The 19,292-nt window shown below is 38.2% G+C and overlaps 1 protein-coding gene across 1 annotated transcript; it reads right to left on the minus strand.

Moving 5' to 3' along the window:
• Nucleotides 1-560: 560 nt before the first annotated feature.
• Nucleotides 561-17,949, minus strand: ENAM (enamelin). Its single transcript, XM_003808989.5, has 8 exons — nucleotides 17,896-17,949; nucleotides 15,725-15,793; nucleotides 15,565-15,609; nucleotides 14,774-14,815; nucleotides 12,903-13,163; nucleotides 11,581-11,643; nucleotides 9,621-9,674; nucleotides 561-5,452 (listed from the first exon to the last, which is right to left on the minus strand). Exons 1-8 carry the CDS (start codon nucleotides 17,947-17,949, stop codon nucleotides 2,612-2,614), a joined length of 3,429 nt encoding a protein of 1,142 aa, XP_003809037.3. The 3' UTR covers nucleotides 561-2,611.
• Between the last annotated feature and the right edge of the window lie 1,343 nt (nucleotides 17,950-19,292).

Consider the following 19,292-nt stretch of genomic DNA (forward strand, 5'->3'; position numbering starts at 1 on the left):
ACAGTGCTCATGCCTATAATCCCAGCATTTTGGGAGGCCGAGGTGGATGGATCACTTGAGGTCAGGAGTTCGAGACCAGCCTGACCAACATGGTGAAACCCTGTCTCTATTAAAAATACAAGAATTAGCCATGCCTGGTGGCACACATTTGTAATCTCAGCTGCTTGGGAGGCTGAGGCACGAGAATTGTTTCAACTCGGGAGGTGGAGGTTGCAGTGAGCTGAGATGGCGCCACTGCACTCCAGCCTGGGCAACAGAGCAAGACTCTGTCTCAAAACAAAAACCAAAAAAAAAAAAAAAAAAAAAAGAAAACAGTTATTTTCTGGAGAGACATTTTCCCTTCTTTTCACTGTGTGTTTTCAAATTCAAAATATGTGTTCTTTTGGTCACACTATACATTTTTAGAAAAAATATTTACTTATGCTCAAGACAGTTTGGAAGTGTCACACTGTACTTTTTACATTTTACATTGCAGCGTTCTCAGATGGTAGTTTAAGTATCAGTGTCTCATAAATTCAGATATGTCAACATATCTGCCAAAACAATTATGTGAACCCATGCATTCTGGTGAAATGTGAAGTGAGTATCTTGTAATGAAAGTACTCATATTGAGATTTCAAAAAAATCATTTGGAAAAATAAACTAGTGAAACAATAACATTTTTATTTTGAAAGGATAATTCTTAAAAGACAGTTTTATACAGAATAAGTTAATGAATTTTTCAATGTGTGATTAAAATATAAAACTGGACAGGGGAGGGGAATGTAAGCAGTAGGGGATGGCCTGGATAATCTACCTCTAAGATCCCTTCTAACGCTGAAATTCTATGATGGAAATGTTGCTGAATATATAAAACTACGGAGTGGTGGCTCATTCAGCATCCTAGACAGTCACCTTTCAGGAAAAGCAGACTACGGTGTTTTCATGGGAGTGTTGAAAGTCATTAAAAAATGAATTGATATATATTTATTGGGTACCTTCTATGTTGAAGACACTGTGCTAGGTACTTCAGAAGATTCAAGGGCAAGATTCCTTTTCTTAGGAAGTTTTCAACGTTGTGTTTCCCCAAATTTTTGAGATCTTGTTATGAAATCTGCCCCTGAAAATGTATCCTAAGAAATCTCTTAAAGTTATAAAGTATGTTTTTAGGTAATTCTGAGACTTTTTTCCTGCTCTAGGCAAGGGATATCCAGGTAATAGGCCAACATGTTATTAATAAGAATAATAATCCCTGATGTATTATAAGCAAGGCATATAGAAATATCCACTTTTCAAAATAATTTACACAATTTATTCAAGATACCAAGAAAGAGTGTCTGTAAGTAATTCTGCATGGACATGAAGAATGTTAGTAGTAGCACATACTGGTAGAATCCCTTATGCTGAACTAGTTAAAAAAAAAAAAAAAAACTAAACATTGAGTTTTTATTTAAGACAGTGTTTCCCAAAATGTCTTCTACAGATCCTGTGGATTATGAATTGGCAGTGTGTGGCAAGTCCTAGTCTTTTTTCCTGGATGTGCAGTCTCAGAGCGGCAGTTTCTTCAGTTCCTCATTCTCCATCTTCCTAAGCCTTTTCCCTAGGCTGCTAGTTCTGGGTATCCTGCCTTCCCTTCTCCTTAAATACGTCTCTCTAACTGAACTGTGTCTACTTGGTAGAGACCCTAAGATAACTAAAAACAAAGTAGCTATCAGTGTCTACCATTTCCAAAATATATTCTGTAATGATGGTTAAGCTGGGCCAAGAAAAAATTAGGGTACGATTTGGAGAGTGGATACAAAAAGGAAGAGAGTGACATGCAGTCTTAAGATGAAAATGGTGTAACAGGGAAAAAGATAAATTGAAGGGAAGAAAGGAGTCAGAGAGGAGAGGGATTAGTTGGTAAGTGGTACATTGGGGGACAGAACAGATAGGTTGGAAGAGAGGAAGACATAATGGAGGAGGTAGACATAAAGAAGAGACTAGTAATGGTTCAAATAGCTAACTTAATATGTAAGAAGTGATACACAGAGAGAAAAAGATGAGGAATAGAAAGCTAAATACAGAATGGTTGAGGGAGAGAGAAAAGAAGGAAGAAAGCTAAGAAAAAGAAATGATAAAGGTAAAGAGAGTGGCAGTGGAAGAAAAAAAATACTTGAAGAGAATATTGAGTAGGAAAAAAACCTGACAAGATCAACACAAGCAAAAAACATACAGTGCATCAGGACTATACTGATGTGTGGATCTCCATAAGTAGAATGGAAAGTTAATCTGCCTTTCAGTCTTGAAAAACCAATTTTGCAAGTATGGAACTTTGAGAGCAAAAGAAGTCATCAAGCAAAAGGAAACTAACTCAGACAAGTGACTTCCAAGTTTCGAGGCAGGGATGGTCATGGCCTTCTTGCTTTTTTAAGGTCTGCACTAATCTGTGAAAGTGCTAGATCTGGTGATCCCCAGAGGCCTAATCTCAGCTCCACCTGGGTCTCTACTCCTATTGCTGAGAGGGGAGAAAACTTAAGGATCACCAAGACAGTCAGATACTTAATTAAGTCTTGGGGAAAAAATTTTGGGAACCATTGGTATAGAATGTCAGTGATTTCTCTTTCCCCAAGAATGCTTGGTTGAATAACCCCTAGGCCTGAAGTAGTAAGCAGTCTTGTACCTGGTCCTGTACATTGGTCCCTCTTTGAAGGAATTCAAATGGACTGTGTTCATCTGCATCAAGTGGGTCTACATTTATACTCTTAAATTGTTCCTCAGTAGCTAACTCAACCAATGTGTTAGGATTTTCAGTAGGCGTAATTGAATCCCCATCAAATGGGCTTTGCCTTCCATCGCTAGATGGAGTTCCAGTGGTGGAAGAGTGATGGTTTGCTAATTTGGAGCCAAAGCATGGCAAATGCAGAATGTTAGATGGTCTTTGCTGTTGCCTCTCACTTTCATTTTCTTGGACTTGACTTTGGATGCCTTCTGGATTGGAGCCTTCATCAGGTGTACCAATAACAAGCTGCTCAGGAGTAAGGTCAATAGTTCTTTCATTGAGCTGGTTGTCTTCAAAAACTTGTTCCAGAATGTTGTTCCCATCTCCTCCAAGATCATTTCTGAGACAAGGTGTATTCTTTGATTGAAGGGAACTGGCTTCAGGAAAGGGCATAATTTCCTTTTGGCCCAGTTGATTCTTTATAGCACATGGTGTGTTCCTCCTCAGAGTGGACACATCATCTCTAAAAGGGTTTTGGCTTTCCCTCTTCTCTGAGCTGTTTCTTTGGCCTGGTAGGGTGCTTGTTGGGGAGACGATATCTCTTGTCTGCTTGGTATGACTACCATCTGTATACAGAGGACTGGTGTCTTGGTTCTCCCCAGGTGCAAGACCATAGGATGGAGTGTAGTCTTGTAGAGCTAGTGGATTGTCCTTGGGCCCTGTGGAGCTACCAGCACAGCAAGAGCCTCTCTGGCTTAGGTGAAATAAATGTGCTTCTTTTTGACCTGATGGGTAACTTGGTGGGATGAAGTTAGGGAAAGATGAATGTTCTCTCTCTGGAGAATTCATCCTAGTTATTTGCATGCCATAGTTCAAATTCTCACCTTCATGCCATATTGGATTTTTCTGAAGCCCAGCTGGGGTGTTACTGTAATAGGGCTGGTTACCTTTCTGGTCTGGTGGCCTAGCTGGGGCTTTTTGTAAATGTGTTGCCTGATCCCAGATATTTCTGTTAAAATACGGCCTTCTTTCTCTCTGCCCTTGGGCTTGTATCCTGTGGTCCCAGGAATTCCGTGAAGGAAATAGAGTGCTTTCTTCTGGTCCAGCGGCATTATTAATGTAGTAGCCCCTGCTCTCTATAGGTGGTGGCATAGTAGGAGCTGTATTATATGATGGAAAATTCTCATCCGGGCTCCATGGGTAAAATTCACTATAATAAAAATCCTCCCTTGGTTTTGATGGATTATCTAAAGAATAGGGAAGATATTCCTTTGGCTGATTTGAGGTATATTGTTCACCTTCATAGTGCCTAACTGTTGGGCCTCCTTTGAAGCTCAACTCTTCACCCCATCTATTTTGTCCAGGAAAGACTTCATCTCCAGTTGGATCAACTGGGTCCTCTTCATTATAAGGGACTGTCTCCTTCTGGTCTGGGGTATTTATGGGGTAGAGTGGACTTTCTTTTTGCCCCATAGTATTGGGAGAATCATCTCTCTCATCCCATGTATTGCCTCTAAGGTACGGTGAGTTTTCCCTGGGATCATATGGGTTATATTCAGGGTAGAAAACACTTCCTCTAGAACCATGGGAAGGATGGGGTAAATGTTCTTCTTGCCTCCCTGGATCTTCCTTAAAAGGTGGAGAGATTTCTTGGTGGTCCCAAGTATTTCTTCCAGCAGGAAAATGTTCTTTTGCAGGAGAAGGGATTTCCTCAGGGTATACAGCAGGCTGATATGAGCTGTGCTTTAATTCTGGCTGATTAGTTTCTGATTCATATGGCATCCTTCTTGACCCTAAAACAATCCCTTTGGGCAAATTCTGGCTTTGGGTTTGTCCATCAGAATTTGGGACTTTTCTGGAATCTCCTCTTGGGTAATAGGAGTTTTCATGTTGATCAACAGAATTAAAATTTGGGACTGGCATATAACCCTCAGAGTGAGGCAGTTTATAATTTGATTTATTAACTTCATACTGTTGAGAGTTTCTCCAGGGGCTGGTTGGATTCTTTGTAGGAACTATTATTTGTTCTTTGGGACCCAGGGGCTTCTCCCTTGGATTTTGGATTTTTTCATTGCGAACAACAGGGCCAGGTTTGGGACCCAGTGGGGCAACAGTAGTTCCTACAGGGTGTTTATTTGGCCCCTGAGGCTTTCTTCTGAGATTTGCTGGATTTCCTGCATAATTGGGATAATTGCCTCTTGAAGTAGGAGGGTAAGCTTTGTGATAAACTGGATTTCCTGGACGAGCTACTTGTTTACCTTCCCAAGCAAAGGAGTTCCACCGAGGACCCCTTGGAACTTGTTGATTTCTGTAAAAAGGCCTATTCTGTCTGTGCCCCATGACAGTACCAGTGAAATACCACTGTCTTCCTGAAGGAAAATTTCTTATATTAGGATATGGATGATTTTCACGAATATTTGGCTGACTTGGTCTCCATGGGATTTGACTTCCTGGCCCTCCCTGGCCTGAAGCGTTGACTGCAGGGAGTGGGCCAATCCCATTTTGAGCTGGAGGGTTGTTCCCAGTGTTTAGTCCTGGGGTACTGTTTCCTGTGGGGCTGGTGTCATTTCCTCCCTGACTCCCTTTAGGATTTGGTTGGGTAGAATTCGTCTCAGTGACTGTTGAATTAGCTGTGGGTTCTGTGCCTGGACTTTCTGCTTTAGGAGGATCTTCTTCTTTGGGTTTTTCAAAATCTTGTTCAAACATTTCTTCTGAATAATAAGGAGGGCGACCCCCAAAGCCATGATATCCAAAATATCCAAAGTAAGGATTCTGTAGGAAAGAAAATGGAAATCAATAATTGCCCTTTGTTTCCCACCATGGTGTTTGGAATTTTTTAGTATAACAGGGAAATCTTATCAGCCACATGTTTCTTTTAACATCATTAGCTTTACTTTCTTTCTTGAACTTTGATTCTTCCTTGGTTTCCATGACCATACTCTTTCTGGTTCTCTCTCCTGGTATTTTTTTCTGACCACTGCTCAGCTTTCTCTTTTTAGGCCTTATACATCTGAGGGGTTTTGTTTGTTTTTCTGTTTTGTTTTTAATGATTTCATCCTCCATCCTCCTAATTTTTTTGTTCTGTTTTTACATACCTCTTTTAAGAATTCTATTGCGCCTGTAATCCCAGCACTTTTGGAGGCCGAGACAGGTGGATCATGAGGTCAGGAGTTCGAGACAATCCTGGCCAACATGGTGAAACCCCGTCTTTACTAAAAATACAAAAATTAGCTGGGCATGGTGGTGCAGGCACCTGTAGTCCCATTTACTCAGGAGGCTGAGGCAGGAGAATCGCCTGAACCCAGGAGGTGGAGGTTGCAATGAGCCCAGATCGTGTCACTGCATTCCAGCCTGGCAACAGCGAGACTCCATCTCAAAAAAAAAAAAAAAAAAATAAATAAATAAAATAAAAAAAAATAAAAGAAAGAAAGAAAGAAAAAAGAATTCTATTGCATCAGCCCATGCTTTTAATAGGCATAGATTGCTAACAACTCCCAAAGGCATAATTCTAACCCACAACACTCTCACCCAAGGTTGAGGCAGCAAAACATCTCCACTAAAGATTTCATGAGTACCTCCAACTGAATGCACCCAGAACTGGGCTCATCTCCCGTGAAATCTCCTCCTCCGATGTTCTATATTTAAGCAACATTCACCACTATCTGTACAGTTTCTTAAGTTTCTGCTCTCTCTTAGTACTTCAGACTATTAATAATCAGGTCCTATAAAATCTAAACTTTCATCTTTGTTCCCACTTCCTTAATCCACAGTACCCCTGAACTGTTACAGTAGTTTTCTTACTGGCTACTCTGGATGCAGTCTTACTTTCCTTTAATCTTGCTTCTGTACTGCCATCAGAGTATTAGAGGCTGAGAGTGGGTATATGGAAATTTGGCCCCTTTCCTCTTTAAATTTGTATTTAAAGTTCTCCTTTACAAAATAAACTCTAAATCCCTGAACATAACATCAAAGCAGTACGACATGCTGCTAAACAGTGGGGCTCTAGACAGATGTGCATTAAAATCCCCATTCCACCAGTATTAGTACTATGACTCTGGGCCAACCTTGGTTTATTCATTTGTAATATGGAGATGATAATAAAATAACGTCTACCTCATAGGTTGTCATGAGGGCCAAATGAGACAAAATAAGTACAGCTCAGTGCCTGGTACTTAGTAAGTGCCTAATAAGTGTTATATATTATATAATAATAATACAATTTTTTATAATAATCTGGGCTATAACTATTACATTCAGCCTCATTTCCTCCCCCTTGCACTTTATGCAGTTGCAAATCACAACTACGCTGAATTCTCTGGGTTCTCTATTCTTTTTATGTTTCAGTGCCTTTGCACATGGCTTATTCATATTGAAACTTCTTCCATTGACACATTTACTCCTCCTGGCAAATTTGACTCATCCTTCAGAGCTCAGTTTGACTTCTACCTTCTGTGTCTTGACTTCCATGGGCAGAATTAGGTCCTATTCCTAGGAGTCCACAGCAGTACAGATTTCTGTCATCACAATTATCCCACTGAATTTCAGTTTCCTATTTTCCTGGGATTCTTCCATTTAATTCTCCCATGTGAAGGTTTTGAATGAAAACATTATGCTTCTCATCCTTGTTTTCCAGTACCGAGGAGAGTGGGATGTTCTTAATAAATTTTCATTTAATGAATGATTTAATCATCACGAACTCAGTCAGTATGTTTGTTAGACATTTGTGTGGCATTTAGATCATTTGATTTTTCTTTTTAAAACAAATGCAATATAAAGAAAAGTATTTTAATCCCCATTTGTGGATGGAGATGAGAAAGACAGGCAAGGAAATATCTCCCAAGATCATGCAGGAAATCAGGTAGTGCCCTCAAGAGGTAGAATACAGACATCTTAGTTTTTGAGACAGGGTTTTTCTTTGTTGCCCAGGCTGGAGTGCAGTGGCAAGATCAGGGTTCACTGCAGCCTTGAATTCCCAGGCTAAAGTGATCCTCCCACTTCAGCCTCCTGAGTAGCTGGGACCACAGGCGCGTGACACCACATTCACCTAACATTTATTTTATTCTCCCTATGTTGCCCAGGCTGGTCTTGAAATCCTGGGCTTAAGTGATCCTCCTGTCTCAGCCTCCCAAAGTGTTGGGATTACAGGTGTGAGCCATTGTGCCTATCTAAATTCAGATTTCTTTCCTTTTTTGTTTTTTGAGACTGAGTCTCGCTCTGTTGCCTAGGCTAGAGTGCAATGATGTGATCTCAGCTCACTGCAACCTTCCCCCGCTGGGTTCAAGCGATTCTTCTGCCTCAGGCTCCACAGTAGCTGGGATTACAGGCCAGCACCACCACACCTAGCTAATTTTTGTATTCTTAGTAGAGATGGGATTTCACCATCTTGGCCAGGCTAGTCTCAAACTCCTTACCTCAAGTGATCCACCTGCCTCAGCCTCCCAAAGTGCTGGGATTGCAGGTGTGAGCCACCCGTGCCTGGCCTAAATAAAAGCTTCTTAAAGCCTGTGATAACTGCCTGGATCTTTCTGCTTCCTTTCTTATGTTACTCATATGAAAATTAGAAGTGCCACTTTCTAGGTTGCATACAATTATCTGAATCATTTTTATTTGGGGTTATTTCATGATATATTTGAGAGCGCCTTATACCATTACTGACACAGTAATCTTCAATGTTATTTTAAGAACAATCTCTGCCAGTTGCAGTGGCTCATGCCTGTAATCCCAGCACTTTGGGAGGCTGAGGTGGCTGGATCACTTGAGGCCAGGAGTTCGATACTAGTCTGGTCAACATGGTGAAATCCCATCTCTAAAAAAATACAAAGATTAGCCAGGTGTGATGGCACACACCTGTAATCTCAGCTACTCGGGAGGCTGAGGTATGAGAATTGAATTGCTTGAATCCAGAAGGTGGAGGTTGCAGTGAGCCGAGATCGTGCCACTGCACTCCAGCCTGGATGACAGAGCGAGACTCTGTCTTACAAAAAAAAAAAAAAAGAAAGAAAGAAAGAAAAGAAAGATAAGAAATTGGCAGTCATTGCAGGGACTGAGCAGAGGAGCAACAAGATGAGACTATTGTTTTCACAGGGTCACTTTGGCTGCCATGCTAATAATAGACTGTGGGAGATGAAAAGACTTACTTACAAAATGTATATATACATAATCTTAAAGCTGAAAAGGACCTCTTAGAGCAGGTAATGCCAACCTCTCTTTTGTTTGAGATAGTCTCGCTCTGTCACCCAGGCTGGAGTGCAGTGGTGCTATGGCTCACTGCAACCTCCACCCCCAAGGCTCAAGTGATCTCCCACCTGTCTCAAAAAAAAAAAAAAAAAAAAAAGAACAATCTGTCGCCCACTCTCCAGTCAAGCTATTAAGTTACCACAGTTCACTGAGGACATATCACATATTTAGGGAAAAAGAAGTAAGCTCCAGTGGGGTGGGGTGCTATGCCATAATCACTAAAATGACTTTTTAGATGACATAGAGCTGGAATATTAAGAGTATATCACTCTGTGATATACATTTGGTTCTTCTCCTAGTGTGGTATAGTGAAAAGGCCATTGAGCAGAGTAACAGAAGACTTGGGTTCTGGGTTCAGTTTATCCAGTAACTTAAAAGTGAAATTGAGTAGTAATTGATCTTTTCTTGGCTTCAATTTATTTGTATTAATATAATCAGGAAGTTAGAGATCACTTAATTTCCTCTTGAGGATAACATTCTAAGAAACTCTTACTTCTTTCTCTGTTTATCACTGTCTGGAGTCCAGCATCAATCTTTGGACCACTGGCTTGATTTGTTTCACTTTTTTATTTTCTAAAAATCACGGAAGCTTGAGCTACAGGTTCATGTGTTGGATTTTAACTTTCTTATTAGATGTGGATAAAAAAGCAGGGGCGAATGGACTGTAATTTCTAGTGGAGAATGTAGTTTTACTTGTACTTACCCCGCCTTCTTCATTGCTCATTGGTGGGCGTCCATAACCTGGTGGTGGTAACCTCTGAGAAGTGAAAAACACAGTGAACACAGGAGAAAACCATGTTCGATGCTGCCATTTGTTTGTAAGACTCAGGGTGTCTAAAAATAGCTCAAGTCAATGATTGAGCTCAGTTAGTACTCTGAGCTTTTAGCGTTTGAGTTATTAGCTCTCACAGTCCAGCTGCTAAGAATTATGATCTAACAGTGAATACTGGTAAATACAAAGGCTTCAGCTGGATCCTAGATTATCCTACTTAAAATACTCTGTATGGCTGCATCTGTTGGCAATCCTCCTTACCACCTCTAACACTCAAAAACATACCCTCCACAACCCCCAACAAACACACACCATGCACACACATACAGAGAGAGGGTGAGAGAGAGAAATTTGAGTGCTGTTAGAATCCAAGTATCCATATTAGAACATCTAATAATAGAGATTAAGTAACGATGTTATTTTTAGAATGTGGCTTCATGTTTAGGGGGACAAACTCCAAACTGACAATCCTTGAATTATTACTATGATATTTTTATTTGACTAAAGTTAATTCTCCTAATCAAACTTGGAGGCCGAGTTTCTGCTTCTCAAGTTTTATGTAGATGAGATTAATAGTTACTTCAGCATGAGAATCATGTTTATCTGTTTTTAAAATCTTTACCTTGTACTGCCTTAATTTCCTTAGTTCAGCGTAGCCAGTAAAAGGAAGTCACTCTTTTAAGGAGGAAAAATGTAAGGAACTCTTACTCCTTAAAATGAATTGTTCCTCACTGATAAAAAGCCTTCTTGGTAATAGAGTTGTAGACAAGGAAAACCTATGTCATAGCTGAATGAACAGTTAACAAATATTTCCTGTTGTTTTGTTTGTTTAGCAGCAACTGGCCTTTAACATTCTTTAGTTCAAAAAGTTTATTTTGCCATTCGTATTTTTAATGCCTATGATGCAATTTCAATATTATTTTTTATTTTAATGATTTTAAACATTTAAGATTCTTTGAGGCTTCTTGTAAATAATATTTTGCAAGATCTCTTTTTTTTTTTTTTTTTTTTTTGAGACGGAGTCTCGCTCTGTCACCTAGGCTGGAGTGCAATGGCACGATCTCGGCTCACTGCAACCTCTGCTTCCTGGGTTCAAGTGAGTCTCCTGCCTCAGCTTCCTGAATATCTGGGATTACAGGTGCCCACCATTACGCCCAGCTAATTTTTGTATTTTTAGTAGAGACGGGGTTTCACCTTGTTGGTCAGGCTGGTCTCGAACTCCTGACCTCAGGTGATCCGCCTGCCTCGGCTTCCCAAAGTGCTGGGATTACAGGCATGCACCACCATGCCTGGCAAATTTTTGTATTTTTAGTAGAGACGGGATTTCACCATGTTGGCCAGGCTGGTTTTGAGCTCCTGACCTCAAGTGATCACCCACCTCGGCCTCCCAAAGTGCTGGGATTACAGACGTGAGCCACCTTGCCCAGCCCCAAGATTCTTTATAATGATATATCTGTGGCTAGAAACAGTAAGATAGGATGAAAATGTCTAATCATAGCTCACCCTGTGGTTTTCAAACTCTATTTTGTCCTGTGTCCCAGTTTCCCCATTACATTAAATGAAGATAATTTGTGTGTTTTTTAAAAATTTCTTAAGGATGTGGGGAAATAGTAATGAAGTAGTGCAACTTTTTAAAATTAATTTATTAGCTAAGTTATCAGTATCTGTTTGGCGATTTAGGTTGTATTTATGTCACCAATTTGTCTGAGTATGAAATTCAAAAAATTCTCTATTCTTTTTCTGCATGATTACTGATGCGCTGGTTTTGTTTCATACCATCTACTGATTGGTATATGGTATTCCATTAGAATGTATGAATTTATATTAATTTAAATTATAACATGCTAATATTATTTTTCACTTACAGTGTAAAGAAAAAAAAATTTCTCACCTGTGGAATTTGCCATGGTGGTTGTTGATAGGGGAATAGCCCATTTCCAAATGGTGGGAATGCCTAGAGAGAAAGAAAGAATCAGAGTGATGTGGTATTGAAAAGAATACATAAAAAAATGAAGGAAACTAACTACAATTGAAACTTGGGAGTCTACATCTCCCTTTGCATTAAACTCTGTGTTTTTTATAGGGCAAAGACGATAATGATAATAACAATTAGTATTATTGGACACACATTCCAGGCTCTGTGCTGAGCATTTTATATTGTTAAACTCATTTCATCCTCATATAACCATAGAAGATATAAACTATTACTATTCCCATTTTACTAAGAACATGAAGTTCAGAGAAGTTTGGTCACTTGCCCAAAATCTCATTGCTTGTAAATCACTGAAGCCAGGATTCCAATCCAGGAGTGTCTTTTCATTCAATTTTGTACTCCCTATGTCTGTAATAGTGTCTGATAATAAGTGTTAACTGACCAAAAGCCAGTATTTTCTTTTTATTTTTTTGAGACAGAGTCTTGCTCTGTTGCCCAGGCTGGAGTGCAGTGGCGTGATCTTGGCTCATTGCAACCTCCACCTCCCGGGTTCAAGCTATTCTTCTGCCTCAGCCTCCTGAATAGCTGGGATTACAGACACGCACCACCAAGCCCAGATACTTTTTGTATTTTTAGTAGAGACAGGGTTTCACCATGTTGGCTAGGCTGGTCTTGAACTCCTGACCTCAGGTGATCCACCTACCTTGGCCCCCCAAAGTGTTGGGATTACAGGTGTGAGCCACCACGCCCGGCCTAAAAGCCAGTATTTTCGAAGCTCCCTCCACACTGGATGAGATCTTGAGAAACCATTTGCACACCTTCTTACCTTATGTCATACTAGTACTGGAAGCAATGTTAATTTAAGAGCAATATTTTAGAGCATCAAAGCACAGATTTGGATGAAACTTCGAAACCATTTAGTTTACTCATGGGGAAACTGGAACCTAGAAAGGTGAAGTAACTTGTTCAATAGCATACAACTAATAAGGACCAGGCATAGGACTTGAACCTTTGATTCTCGACTGTTAGATTAGTGCTCATATTATTACACCATGTTGTCTCTGTAATTTAAAAGGAGCTTTTAAAAGGCAACAGTATTTGGGTAATTTCAACCAAACAAGATTGGAGTCGACTTGCCATGCAGTTTTGGATGCATGTCAAAACAAACATTGGTATTGCAACAGAGTACCTGCATTGAAGTGTGTATATGGGGGTGGCATGGCCCTCCAAATCTCTCCGAGGCCATTTACAGATATGAAATTTTTCTGTGCAAGTCTCACCTGAGGGGGTTGAGCTTCCTCTTCGGGCTGAGGTTGATTATGTGACGGCTGCTTCAAAGGCCGCTTTTGTGGTGGCTTTTTTGACTGAGTCTGGTTGGGTTTCTGGGTTTCTTGGGTCTGATCAGTCTTGTTATGACGTTTGGGTGCTGAGGATTTCCGTGGATGCCATGTGTTGGGTGGTGGCTGAGGCCACATGGGCATCTGGTACTGTGGAAATTGCTGAGGGAGACCGTTTCCAAAGAAGGGCCCCAGGTGTGCCATCTGAAAGGGTAGCAAATAATAGTGAAATCATAATAGAGCTGTGATTCAGGCTGTCTCCATCCTCTAATGTCAGCCTCTAAAACTCAGCCAAAGAGCTTAAAAGTCCTATGGAACTTGACTTAACTATGGAAGCTTCCAGATCTTTAGTTAGAATTTCCTTACACATTGTCTTACAGAATGAACTTCCGTCTTCTAGGAAGCCAAACAACCAAAACAAACCAAAAGGCAGAATTAGGTGGGAAATCTCAGTTTAAGAATTTGACTGATGGTTTTCTAACTCTGAAACCCTAACTCAGGTCAGAAGTATACAAGTCAGGTTACAGAAGATTTAATGTTGTATTCAGAACCCATGTGATTTGTTATAAGGCTGGATGAAGAAGAGAAAAAACAAAAATAAGATAAAGTGAGACTGTAAACAAAAAAATAAAAAACAAGAAAAAAAGGAAAAGAGAGGATAAAAATTCAGTCTGTGTAAACACACTTATATGGTGTCTATGGTTCTTGGTTACAGGTGGATCCTCATTAAATCCATTTTTGTTATCAGAATCACCACAATTACAAAGTTGGGCAGGGAAGCAAAAGTAGTTATAATCTAAAAATGTTAATTTATAAATTTATGATAATTTATAAAAATGCTAATTTCTAAATTTATGATAATTTATGAATGATCAGTCTTGCAACATCAGTTCTCATTCCAATATTTCCTCCCTGGTTTAACACCTGTCTCTATCCCCAGTCTTCATTAATTAGTCTCTTGCTATCTATTAGATGATGTACCCACGCTTTGTGGATTGATGAAATTCAAAATTGCAGATATTGCACTAAGACACAGGATTTCATGACAACTAAGTTGGTAAAAATTCCAAATCACAGGTAAAGTCACTAAAACTAAAAACAAGGGTATGAAAAAGTTGAGCCAATCAAAAGTCGAGGAAGAGGAAATTTACAATGATTATTTTAGGCAAAGAGCTTTAAAAGAGAATGACTTGGATAAAAAGGGTTACAAAAAAATGGATGTAGTCCTTGATTTTCCCCTCAAAATGGCCCTCATGATCATTCCATGGAAATCAAAAGTGATGTGTAGTGTTATTGTGTTAACATACAATTTTATCAGAAAAATTGTGCCAAAGAACCACCTGATACTTGTCTGTTCTGACAATTAGCATACAGTGACAAGAATAACCTATATTTATTTAAATAACATAAAACTTGCTTCATAACTGTAGTGTTATCTTTCAAGATAATCCAAGTAAAACTTACCCCCCACCAATACTTACTATGTTATTTTTATTGTCATTATTTGTGACATCTTATGTGATATTTTCCCAGAACCATCTTTTCTTGACTATACATTTGAGACTCAGTCTCAAATAAATAACACTTCTCATTAATAATTATTTTGATTTACATGAAAGAACAATAGTAATGAATAAGAAGAAAATTTGGTGTGAGAGGATAGGGGCAATAATTTTTCCACCTTGAAACTTTTGTAACGATTACATTATACTTAAAACATGTGGATTGGTGTCTCTATTGGCTAAGGCAAACTTTATAATGCAGTTATCTAGATAAACAAGAAATCATCAGAAATAACATAAAGAAAAACTTACATGTGGGCCGTTCATAAAGGTGAATTGATTATACCGCATCATCTGCAACCAAAGGAATCCATTAATGTGATACAAAGTGAAACTTTTATTAAATCAATGCACAAATCGTAAGAAATAAGTAAAATTTCTTTTTTTAACCTTAGAACTTCCCAGTGTAAAAATTTCTGATCTTAATGCACAACAGTCATATTACCTTTCCCTACTTATGCTTGAATTTTAAGTAAGTATACAATTAAAGAAGCTTCTCAGGCACTTTAACTTTTAAGTCAGAATTTTATTTTGAGAAGAATCAATAAAGAATCATAGAAAATAAAAATCTGGTCTACTGTAAAGTTTTTGAATGTTCTGTTCTATTAGAGTTCAGGATTTGAGAACATGAGAATTATGTGACAAGATGATTCATCTTTCTGATATGTATTGAATTTGATTAATGATCTGGGATATGAATCATGTGAAAGGTATTTCTATTTTTAAGCATCTACCTTCTAATAACCCTTGGTACAATTGGTCACTTTTGCTAGCTAAAAAACTTAGCAGATAAGGTAACATCAACTAGATTTTAACACAAATCCACATTTACCTTGAAAAGGAACACTGAAGTACATAGGTTGGCTGATGGCTGGGGAAATTACTACTTTGCCTCGATTTGAGAGTTTAAGACTTTCAACTCTCCCTCTTTTTACCTTTTTCATAAGAAATATATATCAGACAATTTTCCAATATTCTCCTTTTTAGTAAATGTGTAGGATAGGACTCTGGATAACTTCTCCTCTGAGACTGAACATACATACCTCCTCACTTTTACTGCTAAATCCAGGCATTCGGGGCATGTGCATCTGGAAGTAAGAGAATGTCAGTGACAAATGCAGAACATCAGTTGAAATAAGCTCAACAATTGTTCCCAAGCTATGCAACGACAAAGAGAAGAGCTAACATTTAAAAAATACTCACTGGCATAGCAACAGAATTACCAAGAAGCCCTAGAAAGACCAGGAGAATCTTCATTTTTCCTTTTGGTACCTAGAATAAAAAATTGATTTTTATTTTTGGTCTGTGAAATAAGTATACTTAGGGCAGTCTGCACTTATCTAAGTACTAGCCTACTTGTCTGTCAAGGAGAGTATGGAAATGGATGGGGCCCCTGCTGCCATTTTTATTTTATGTCAAGAAACTATTAGACAGTTATCACCTGGTACTTTTCAAGCTGCCAAAAGAGTCAGATTAAAAGGAAATATAAGAGTTTGTGTGTGAGAGAGAGAGACAGGGAAAGAGAGAGAGACAGAGAGAGAGAGAGAGAGAGAAAGAGAGAGATTTCATAGCACCAGAATGTGAAAATTAGAAATTAGGAGGTTATCCCCCAAATAGGAATATTAATGGGTTTGAGTTTCTAGTTACTAGTTGATTTATAAAGAAATAGTGATGTCCAACTACATTCATTGTACAGAATAATCTGTTTCAAGGAGGGCACACTCCAAAATCAAAACTTTGTGCTACTTTCTAAGATGTTATAGATAATATTCTGTTATATAGAGACTAAGTAAACTGGAATATTCAGAATCTTATTTTTTTCCTGGTTTCCTCTATGGTTCCTATTATTATTATTATCATCATCATTACTTCCTTTAAAAATCACTTATGTGGCCAGGCGCGGTGGCTCACGCCTTAATCCCAGCACTTTGGGAGGCTGAGGTGGGCGGATCCCCTGAGGTCAGGAGCTCGAGACCAGCTGAGCCAACATGGTGAAACCTTGTCTGTACTAAAAATACAAAAATTAGCCGGGTGTGGTGTCTCACACCTGTAATACCAGCCACTTGGGAGGCTGAGGCAGGAGAATCGCTTGAACCCAGGAGGAGGAGGTTGCAGTGAGCCAAGATCGTGCCATTGCACTCCAGCCTGGGCGACAGAGCGAGACTCTGTCTCAAAAAAAAAAAAAAAAAAAATCACTTATGCTCTAAGATGGTTAGGAAAATAGGAAGAAATAGGAAATAGGCAGAATAGTAAATTTATCTCTTTATTAGATACCTTGATTAAACATATAGACTTATGTATGGAGTTTGGAGATTGTTTTTAAAGGGGTTCATTCATTTATCCCACTCTAGTTAATTATGAAAGACTTGTAAAATTAAGTCTCGTATTTACATCTTGGAACAAGGTTTATTCTGAAACATTTACGTGAGTAATTTCTTAAGAAAACTTTCTATTTGCATATACAATAGAGGAAAATAAAAGGTTTTAATCAGAATGATTCATTTTCATCGTATATCAGATATAGCCCATTTCCTAGCAGAGTAACCAACATGTAGACACCCAGTTGTTCATTCCTTTCATTCTTTCTTCCTTTTCTGGACATAAAATCTATCTAGCATAATTGGAGCCAATGCTCACCCTTCTGTTTACTTCCTATAGGAGCAACATAAATGACGCTTTAGCATTTTTATAATGGACATTTTCCTAAATTGTGGGTGTAATCAGTTATCTTTCATACATTAGAAAAATTGGCAGAATGTAATTAAACAAAGGAAGCAGTAGTATGTAAATACCTTTCCTACTATTTAAAGATTTTCAGAGTTAGAACATCATAGAGAATGAAAATAACAGCTGAATCTAGTGTGTTTAGTATAGGTTACAACAATATGTGGAAACTAATAAAGAGAATACTGGTGAAAGCTTTCTTTGCTAAATGTTTCTAAGATTATGGCCCAAGATTTAAGGGTGCTTTTGGATGGTTAATTTCTGCCTTGCTTAATCAGTCATCTCATCTCTCTAGTAGCTGTCACAGTGATTCTTGATAACATATGTAGCCTTTATATTTGCAAGTAGAAAACTCATTTTCTCTTTTGTAAAATTAATATATTATGTTGGATGACTGAGATCCCTTCCATCTCTAAAAGTTAGTGATTAAAGTCTATAATTAGTTATTTTTTGAGTTGAAAGTAACACTCATAATGATTGCCACAAAGTACAATGACTGTGTAAGTTCTTCTTGCATTCCATCTGTGAAAGCAGATGCTCTTTGAGTCTTCTGATACATTTCAGTAGTGTTTGGCCCTCTCAAGTGTATTTCTGACAGTATCTAGTTTGAGAACCTGTATGTATTGGCAAAAATAAATGAAAGTACTCACCAAGTTATCTAGTTTAGGAAACGAGGTTCCAAGCCTGCACCGAAGCACCAACATTTTTTTTCAGCAAAATTTTTATAAGCCTTTAAGAAAAATACAGCTTTAGCCTGAGAAGAAACTAAAATATAGAAATGGAACAAATAAATGAAATGAATAGCAAAGCTTCAGTTCTAAGGCAGCACGTCATGTTAATTATTTTATCCAGTCATACCTGTATTAGGGGGCCACAAAATCAAGTTTAATCTTCTGTTGCTTTAAAAGTAGGATGAAAGCTAAATCAGAGAGGAAATGACACAGGCACTGTATTTTGAGATACTTCTAGGGCGATGTTGACAAAACTAGACTTCACTATGGGGAAATGTACAAAGTCACAGTAGTAAAGGAGGTCTAAGAAGGCTGGAAAAAACTTACAAGAAAAACAAATACACCAAATAAACCAAGGAGTTTAAAGTTTTATCAGAAGATTAGTCTGCATACAATGATTATACAACCAACAAGAAGGAATGCAATAAGGAGAATTAACCAACATCTATGAATTAAATTCATTATTTGACACTATATGTAATTTATGTTGATAATCTCTAATACTCACCCAATGCCAATTAGAAGCTGTAATATATAAAAAATAATTTTTACTTGAATTTTGTTAGCTTGCCTTTGAAATATATTCTTAATGGTCTATAGTGGAAATAACTACAAATTGCTGAAGCCAGGGAGATCTCAAGAAGCAAGATACATTTATTTCTTAATAATAAAACAAAAATTCTTCACTCAGATATCATGTTCAGTATCAAAAAGGCTCAAAATAAAACGATTCCTCCTTGTCAGAAAGCTTGGCACAGCAAGGTTCCATTTAAGCACTGTGGTAGACCTGCATAACCAATCAGCTTTGAGGAAAATGGTTTTGCCATCACAAGAGTTTAAGGTAAAAAACACACATCGAATTTAAAATCTAGAATGTGTTATTATAGGAGCTGTCAAGTCAAGTCTCTTATTACGTATAATAACAGTCCAGGAAAATGAGCTTACAGCAGTAAGATTTAGAAGATGCTTCCCTTGGTGAATTTGGCTTTCAAGGTATAGAAACTATGTTTATAACAAAGATATTTCAGGAACAAAGGCGAATATTAACTGTATGCTATTGTCATAAGTCAGTTGCCTTCATCAAAAGGCAGGCTAATATATATATTTACTTAATATACATTTTATATGTAATTAAAATGAACTGGAATGTTATATCCATGGATGAAAACTCAGTGACTTGATTTACTTTGTATTACATAAGGCTAGCAGGACAAAGTGTTCTTTTTGAAGTCAAATATAATCCAGTCACTGGGGATTCAGAATTTTAGATGAGTTGGGTACAATGGCAAATGAACTCTCAGCTATCATGATAATAC

Source organism: Pan paniscus, chromosome 3 (genome assembly GCF_029289425.2).
Source record: "Pan paniscus chromosome 3, NHGRI_mPanPan1-v2.0_pri, whole genome shotgun sequence".
In the NCBI taxonomy this organism is placed as follows: Eukaryota; Metazoa; Chordata; class Mammalia; order Primates; family Hominidae; genus Pan; species Pan paniscus.

What these genes read in the sequence shown, in the direction of transcription:
- ENAM (XM_003808989.5), bottom strand. Translation starts at nt 17,949, where the DNA reads ATGTTGGTGCTTCGGTGCAGGCTTGGAACCTCGTTTCCTAAACTAGAT. An exon ending in TTAGCAGTAAAAGTGAGGAG is followed by an intron (nt 14,816 to 15,564) that starts GTATGTATGTTC and finishes CTTTGGTTGCAG; the next exon opens with ATGATGCGGTATAATCAATT. An exon ending in AGGAAGCTCAACCCCCTCAG is followed by an intron (nt 11,644 to 12,902) that starts GTGAGACTTGCA and finishes CTTTCTCTCTAG; the next exon opens with GCATTCCCACCATTTGGAAA.